General features: G+C 37.4%; 1 protein-coding gene across 1 annotated transcript; it reads left to right on the forward strand.

Annotated features, from left to right (window-relative positions):
* The first annotated feature begins 1,220 nt into the window (after positions 1–1,220).
* LOC110867953 (aminotransferase ALD1, chloroplastic) lies at positions 1,221–5,688 on the forward strand. The gene is made up of 11 exons (XM_022117018.2): positions 1,221–1,391; positions 2,843–3,132; positions 3,217–3,242; positions 3,325–3,398; positions 3,480–3,596; positions 3,663–3,725; positions 3,810–3,914; positions 3,991–4,041; positions 4,643–4,963; positions 5,047–5,253; positions 5,326–5,688. The coding sequence occupies exons 2-11, from the start codon at positions 3,071–3,073 to the stop codon at positions 5,620–5,622; spliced, it is 1,323 nt and encodes a 440-aa protein (XP_021972710.1). The 5' UTR covers positions 1,221–1,391; positions 2,843–3,070; the 3' UTR covers positions 5,623–5,688.
* Positions 5,689–8,836: the final 3,148 nt, after the last annotated feature.

Below are 8,836 nucleotides of genomic sequence, written 5' to 3' on the forward strand. Positions count from 1 at the left end.
CCTATATATATATATAGGACAGTAAGTGTATTATACGACAATTCCGGTCGGAAAGGTTATTATAGAAGAAAAATAATAAAGCTCAAAAAATTTCAAAACGAGTCGGATTTTGGGAGCCCATTTTGACGGATGTTATAGTAGAGTTTTGAGGGTTTAGAGTTTTTGGGTATTAGGACAGTAAGTCGAGAGAGAAAGAAAAGAAATGAACAAGTTGAATTGTCCAATTCTCGCTCAATTTATAGCTGCAATTCAGTCTCGTCGCGTCACGCGACCACTCTTCACCATCACCATCGCGTAGCGCGACGTGGTAGATTAGGGCATATGTGGCATGAGTCACCATATAGGCTTGCCACGTGGTTGCCACGTGACGGCACGTGTCTTCTGTCGAAAATAGAGGCGTCGCGTCATGCAACCGTCTTCTGCCATTGTCATCGCGTAGCGCGACGAGACCCAAAATTGAGTTTTCTCGTTTTCGGTACTGGTTCTCGTCGTACGTGTTCGGGGTTTTAATTACGGGTTTATTCAGGACATTTGGATTTTATTTACGCGAAGACTCGGGATGTTACAATAACGTTATAGGATTAATGCACCGCCCGTATTCTTGTGGTATTATTAAATAAACTATTTTACAACCTTGTCGTTTTGGCGACAATGGTATGCACGATTGCGGTACACTTTGATTAACTTATAGTTAACACATGCTAGTATGATAACAAACAATGTATTCAAATTACCATGTTGGATATGAGACAACTTTTATTCACTATTATGTTATGTATTCAAACTTGTATACTCGCCAACTTTTGTTGATCTTTATTTTAATACATGTTGCAGGAAACTAGTAGATGATGATTGAAGAAACGTATTTAAGGTGGATTAGATACACACCTAGATTTAAACTTATGTATTTGTTTCATGTTATTTCGTATTTGCAACTTGTTGTACTTTCCTTTCAAGACAATATATTTCCATTTTAGCATCAATGAAATTTGAATTATCTATATATTGTCAGAATCAGTCGTTATAAAGTTTCTTCCAATCTCGTTTTCGTCTCACTCCAATGTTTCCACCATCGGTTGGGATGTGACATCGTGGGTGCCATTGGGTGGTAGAAGGTGGTGCTTGTCATATGGGCTCCATGGATGTGATTTAATGTTAAAGTTTAACTAAGTTAGTGCTAAAGTATAAATCGTGTCAGATTTTGAAACATGAGTATAAAACCTAGTTTAAAGTAAAAACCACAATTCCCCTTCCTTCCCCTAGGGAGGTTAACCAAAATTCCCCTACGGAGGGAGGAGAGGGATGATAATTTCATGTTAGGGATGACGAATAAAAGGAAAGAGATGGGAAATTGATGATCCGGCAGGCGCCAAAAGCAGAAAATCTAATATGTAATTTCCAATCAATTTCTTCTAAGTTTATAAATTCACGTTTCTTTGAGATTTTCCACAGTTGGTTGTTTGACCAAACATCTTTAATTTTCATACAAATTAATGTCGGGTGTTTGAAGTTAAGTAGTTATATCTTAATGGGTTGTTAGGGTTTTGATTGTCTTTTGCATCCATTATTATTTCTAAAATATATGTTTAGTTTGACTCTTCTTGTATGTGAATGTGGGGTTGAATTTGCCTCAATCATCTGGATATGCTTGCTTCTTGTTTAGTGTTTAATTAAACAAGACATTTTCAATGACATTTATCATGATTAGTTATCCTGATCTGGTTTTATATAGACTACAATTTTATAATCATAGACTACTTTTGCATTTAATTCAACTGTTAGCTTTGCATTTTGACCATGTTTGCAGTCTTAGATATTAATTAATTAACTTTACCTTTTAAGGGACATTACTTAGTGTACATGTTCTACTATATGGATATGAAAGTGGAGAAACTTCACTGCTTTTTCATTGGAATATTAGGAGGTTAGTTATACCAAAGTTTTCTAGAAATTTACTACGTTGAGCAGGAAAAAGTTTGCAACACATGTATTGAACCAGCTTTGGCTATTATTATTATTTTATTGTTTTAAACCGAATTTTTCAAAAATTAATGATTTCGCAGCTATTCAGATTTCAAAGGTACTATTTCTAATGTCAGTTGGTTAAACTTGAGTATTCCAGTCTAATCACTTTTACTTCTCTTGGTTTTAATTTCTCTGTTTTGACATGAAGTATTGTCTTCTACTCTTTCATGACAATTTAACTTCCAGAAGTGACAATGGAATAAATAATATTGTGTTGAATGGACAAAAAAGCCCTTGACTTTTCAACACAGAGATTAGATGTCATTATGTGGCTGCTGGTGTACTGCCCCAAATGAAGAGAATTGCCCTTCACTTCCAAATTTAGTTTTTCTGTGGAATTTACTATCAAATAGATTGGATGCAATTTCCCTTGACTTTCTCAACTAAAAGAGATATGCTTTTTTTTTTTTCCATGTTTGTGTGCTCTACTTGTCGTTAATGAACTTTCGTGTTTAGTATCTTCATGATCTTCCTGCCTGGAATTAAATAAAAATGTGATAGTCGGGTAGGTAAATTGGAACAAGACCCGCAAGATACAAGGTGGGCGGGTCGGACAAATTGGGTAACGGGTCAAATGAGTTCTGTGCTGGGCCGGGTTAGGTTGAATTGTTAACACTTTTTTGGTTCATTATTATATATGTTAATGTTTACCAACAGTAAAATAAATCATTAGATGCAAGTAAACAATGTAAGCATATATAGAGTTGGTGTTGAATTTCTTGGTCTAGTGATTTAAATGACCTTTTGTTCTGAGCAAAAGTAGTAGTTGCATTGCATGCATTCATTTCAAAGAATTTTGTTATTGGAAAATTATAAGGTCAAACAGGGACGGATGAAGAAAACATGAAAAGGAAGACCTTGAGTTTGCATGGTCCATTTGTTGGTTATACACGTGTTCACATCCAAGATTGACTATCTATGCATTTTAATTGTCAAAAGTTCCAAGTCTTACACGATTGATGAGTAGTATATAAAGCCATCAAATCGTGCTGATTTTCACCACTCACATCACCAAAAACACTTAAGATAGTTGGTTGAAAGCAGCATGCGTGTCTTTTCTACTCACACTTCAATGAATCACACAATTTTTTTTCAGTCTAGAGCTAGGTAAAGCTTTAATGTTTTAATGTTTTTTTACGCCAACATACTAAATTCTTATTTTGACATTGTATTTTTGTTGTCGTTTTGCAGTTTGAAAACACCAAATGAAGGTCTAGGTATGATATTTTCCATGTCTTATGTAAACTCAAATTTATGTCGTATGAATTATGGTAACGTTAAATATGTATATGTGTACAGCCACTGTTCGTTGTACTAAAGTTGTTCGTAATGTGAACTTGGAGAAGCTGCGCCACAACTATCTGTTCCCGGAGGTTGCTTGATCTTGATATTAATTTTAAAATTTCTTAAGTTTGCATGGAACTAACTAACACTCCATTTTATGGAAATTGTAGATAGAAGCAAGGGAGCTTGAACATTTGAACAAATACCCTGATGCAAATATCATAAGGCTCGGGATTGGTGATACCACAGAGCCGATTCCTGATATAATAACTTCAAACATGGCTGAGGTAACGTTGTCTTTCTTCTTTGAATCTCAAGGGTTTTACTAATATTTTGTTTGAACCAAACCAAAGTATGCACGGGGTCTTTCAACACGCAAAGGATACAAAGGTTATGGTGCTGAGCAAGGGAACAAGGTACATTTACCGTCATCTCATTTTCTTCTTCTTCTGTCTAAAGATAAAAGCAACCACAGGATTGAAAGTGTGCTAAATTCACAGGACTTAAGGAAGGCAATAGCAGAATCATTTTACAAAGATTTAGGTGTGAAAGATGCCGAAGTTTTTGTATCAGATGGGGCACAGTGTGATATATCTCGCCTTCAGGTTGCTTTTTTCTTTATTGTTTCTTGTACATTCATTATTAAGGTTACACCTTTTTTATTGTTTTTTTCTGCTGCAGCTGCTTCTGGGATCAAGTGTTTCAGTTGCTGTACAAGATCCAAATTTCCCGGTATTGTCATCATGTTCGAGAACTTTTTACACACACACACACATACATGTATGTATGTATGTATGTATGTATGTATGTATAAAGCTATTTATGAATAATGGAGGCATAAGCAGTTTAGTCTGGGCAGAAGTGACTTAATTCAAATTGTCTCTTCCTGCTTCAGACTGATTGTTTTTACTTTCGTTTGTGGTGTTTAGCTTTCATGGTTGATATTATTAATACAATTCTGGTTTTCACAAGATAAAAGCATTGCTAACCCTTTAAGTAGAGACAACAAGATGAGGACGGGTTGGGTAACCGATCAAACTGTGTTATGCATTACACATTCTGTCCAAAATCATTGAAATAGTTAAGTATGTCTACCAAAAAGATACTTCAGTAATGATCTGATTTCAAAACAAAATGATTTTATACGTTTATAATACACTTTCAGCGACTTTTGATCTGATTGCCTACTTGACCCGTGTCCTGTTATATTGGCCTATTCGTGATAAACGGGCATTAACTATTCCAATATGCTATTATTGCGTCATGATCAAAAGTTAGAAATTTCCACGTATTCTCTTGTGATATATGGGTGTATATGTTTTGGACTTAGCAGGCTTACATGGATACGAGTGTTATAATCGGGCAAGCAGGAGACTTTCTAGACGACACACTAAAATATAAAAACATTGAGTACATGACATGTGGCCCCCAAAATAACTTCTTTCCCGACTTGTCAACTACATCAAGAACCGACATTATCTTCTTTTGCTCTCCAAATAATCCAACTGGGCATGCAGCTTCTCGTGAACAGTTGACACAGCTCGTGGATTTCGCGAGGAAGAATGGATCTATTATTGTTTATGATTCTGCATATTCTGTCTATATAACAGACGATAGTCCGAGGTCCATTTATGAAATTCCTGGTTCAAGAGAGGTACGCTTCCTTCAATTAGTTGATGTCAAAAGTCAACTATCTGTCTGTCTGTCTTATCCTTGTATCAATCATCTGCACTGCAGTGCGCTATTGAAATTTCGTCCTTCTCCAAGATCGCGGGCTTCACAGGTGTTCGTCTTGGGTGGACGGTGGTCCCTGATGAGCTGTATTATGCTAATAAAGTTCCTGTCATAAATGACTTTGACCGCATTGTGTGCACTTGCTTTAATGGTGCTTCCAGGATCGTTCAAGCTGGCGGGCTAGCATGTCTCTCCCCAGATGGCTTCAAGGTGGCAAAAGAAAATATATTTTCAATTTTAGGCATTTTTCATACCAAATATTTATTTTTATTCCCGTTTCAGGCAGTGATGGCCGTGGTCGATTACTACATGGAAAACGCTAAAATCTTGGTTGACACATTTACTTCATTAGGTCTAGTAGTATATGGTGGTGTAAATGCACCGTATGTATGGGTACATTTTCCAGGTTCAAGATCATGGGACATGTTTTCGGAAATTTTGAAGAAAACCCATATAATTACGGTTCCAGGAAGTGGTTTTGGACCCGGGGGTGAAGGGTTTATAAGGGTCACTGCCTTCGGCCGGAGAGAACACATACTAGAAGCTTCCGCTAGGTTGACAAGTGTTCATCTGTTGTAAAGATTATCAATCAAGTGTACTAAACTATCATTCTACAATAAATAAATTATTTTTATTTTACAAGAATTCTGACCTTAAGACAAGGGTTTCAAGTTTATGAGATCAACTCCATGTGCATGCCTTCATTTCTTAAGACAATTAGCAGCACCCCTTGTTTCATCTACTATTTGTGATTTTGTGTAACATCTTAAAATTTAAAATATATATTTCCTAAACAAATGTATATTATCGTAAATTAAATAAAAAGTTACTTATTTTATAACGATTTTTGTTAGGGATATACTCTACAATTATAGCAATAAAAAGTTCAAAATTGATTAAATTTGACCGTTTAAAGAAGTAAGAAGTGAATTGGCACAAGGTAGTGATTTGCCATTAATTTGAGGGAAGGTTTCTTTTAATCATTGTTTTTTTTGGACTTGAACCCTTTTCCAAGTCAGACCCATTGGTTATATGAGGGAAATTAATTATAACACCATGCGTAGTGGGCAATATTCATTCTTGGAAGTTTTGCGTCATGTGGCAGCCCAGTCAGCAATGAGGCATTATTGGACGTTTTCTAAAATGGGTGTAGTGAGGATTGTGGGGCATTATGTTTGTAATAAAATAAAATAAAAAAAAATGCAAAAAATCTTATTGGCCAAATAATAGAAGCTGAAATGTGATTGGACAACAAAAGCCCCCTTAGGCGTGATTTAAAAAACGCCTCAACAACAAAACTACCAAACACGCCCATGCGTAGTGGGGATGGGGGCGATATGGGCGTGATTGAGCCCCAAAAACGCCCAAATTTACAACCACTATGGGTGGTCTAAGTGTATTTTTTGTTATAACCGTGTAAGCCATTCTACTATGTCGTCATATGTGAACGATTAATTGAATTACCCAGAAGGAATTTTGTGAATACACTACGTTTGATGAAACTAATGGATGTTATCTTAAGACTTTTGAGTGCAAGTCCCGTAAAGGATCTTTCAATGATACCAAACCTAATCTTGTGTGAGTGCGGAAAACAAACACAAGATGATTCAAGTATATTAAGAACCGAAACAAGAATTAATCAAAACAAAACAGAACTTGCATTCACCAATTAGAAGATGACTGATACAAGAACAATGCTTGGTTTCGGCTGGCTATGAAATCCCACGAACTGATCAACCTCAACATAGAGAATGAGGTTTTATTATATACTAACACTATGAGCCGAAACCCCTTACAACCCATACATTAGACTTCGACCCAAAACATTAATTAAAACAAAATTACATAATCAACCCTGATGTATTATTAACCCTCAATGCATAAACCTTCAGGTTCCAACAATCTCCCCCTAGGTTTATAGCATAGATGTCCTTCAATCTCTAACTGCCTCCACTGCCATCCATTTTATCTTTGTAGCCACCAAACCCTTTCTTACTAATGTGTAGAACCCCAGCAACAACTGCAGTCCAACTTTTAGCAATGTCTTTGTACTTCTCCGTAGATCTAATCTGATTCTGAGCTAGCGCCTCCAGATTCACCCTATCCAATTTCAGCAGGTCTACTGGATCAGTTAAACGAAAACTCACATCATCATCACACACGATTAACGCCTGTCCCAAAGTCTCATCGTACGCCCAGAAGTGCATGGTCTTTAGAATACCATTTGGAATCTTCTTTACCAGCGGAATTGTCTTCTCTTTGTCGGTGGGCGGCCATGAAACAATCTTCATTCTTTTATTTGTTTGAGGATCTCTTACTCCTGGAGCAGGTGTCACAATGGATTCCGCAGTGTGCATAGAAGGAAATCCACGTGCAACCTCTCTCTTAAGTCTCTCGAAAAACATGTATCCTCTTCCACCAGGCTTATCATCCACATACGGTGAGTTCGAAAGTATGGTCAAACCCACCTTTGTAAATGTCTGAAACTGAGCTGGGTTCTATACCATTCAACTGGACTAATCTTCCTTTTAATCCACCACATCTTTCGATCGTGGTCAAAACCCCAACTTATAACACCTGATCGGTTTCCAACCTTGTCATAGTGACTTTCACCGACATCCATCAGATGATGAGTGACTTGAACATCAGGATCAGCAGGATTAAGGTTTTTATTCTTCAAAACCACTAACTCTCTGAAGAAACAGTGATCTAAATTGATCGGAATCAATTAGATTGGGGGTTTTGTCTCCGCATAAAAAGGGTTAATCTCCTCGTCGATTTGGTGGTTGGTCGATTTACTTCTCCGGTGATCACTACAAAACAGAAAGTCGTTAGACTCGCCACGGGGAGAATGGGGTTTCTCTCCGTGACCACCCTCCGGCGTGAGAATATGTCACACCCCCAAAATCCACAAGCGGAGTATCACCGCACGGAGGCGTGACTGACCAGGATCAAGCCACCAATCATATTGAACAATGTATTTAAAATAGATAAAATCCAACCACGCAATATAATTGGTGTTCCAAAAACTAGTTAACCAAGTTTAAACAGCGGAAGCATAAGGCGTAAAATCAAAACATAAGTTCCATAAGTTCATAAAGTTTAAATGTTTAGCATGGCACACAACTGTCCATGCCCCACAACGATCACGTCTCCTCGTGCAAGCTCCATAAATATCTAACCACCTGCAAGGCATGTAACAAGGAGTCAACAACGAAGTTGAGCGAGTTCACAGTTGGTTGTTTAGTTGTAAAAGTTTGTTTTGAAAACCATAAGTTGTTTCATAAACCACGAGTTAACCAGTATCTTTGTTTTTCCCCAAACCATATCCATAATCAGTGGGGGCTTCCTCATGTGAACCACTAGACCTTTACCATATCGACAACTGACGGAAGTAAGTTGTGCCCTAAGTCAATGTCTATCATCATTGACTGAGTACCCAGATCCATTAGTACATGCCCGTCCTACCGACACGGTGTGAGGCTTGTCAACCCTAATAGCGCTATTAACTAATGACCCGCTCGCCATTGGCCCGGCGATTAAGTCGATATAAAAAATGAGGGACTTAATGATAGAGTTTTGTCTAGTAAGTTTTAAGGTTGTTGTCCTACCCAAGGAGGACGAACGTACGTATTCTACCTAAGGAGAATACGCATGATTAATATTGGCATCCTACCTATGGAGGATGGCGTACATATCCTACCCAAGGAGGATATGCAGGTTCCGTTTTAGTTCTTTAACCCATTCCCAACCACCGGGAATCCCATTCCTTAGAAAGAGTGTGAACTCACCT

Source organism: Helianthus annuus, chromosome 6 (genome assembly GCF_002127325.2).
Source record: "Helianthus annuus cultivar XRQ/B chromosome 6, HanXRQr2.0-SUNRISE, whole genome shotgun sequence".
NCBI lineage: Eukaryota > Viridiplantae > Streptophyta > Magnoliopsida > Asterales > Asteraceae > Helianthus > Helianthus annuus.

Bases quoted from the DNA above. Each gene is read 5' to 3' on its own strand.
- LOC110867953 (XM_022117018.2), top strand. From the start codon at position 3,071: ATGCGTGTCTTTTCTACTCACACTTCAATGAATCACACAATTTTTTTT. The intron at 3,915-3,990 runs GTTGCTTTTTTC...TTTCTGCTGCAG, and splicing joins GTGATATATCTCGCCTTCAG to CTGCTTCTGGGATCAAGTGT. The intron at 4,964-5,046 runs GTACGCTTCCTT...TCTGCACTGCAG, and splicing joins AAATTCCTGGTTCAAGAGAG to TGCGCTATTGAAATTTCGTC.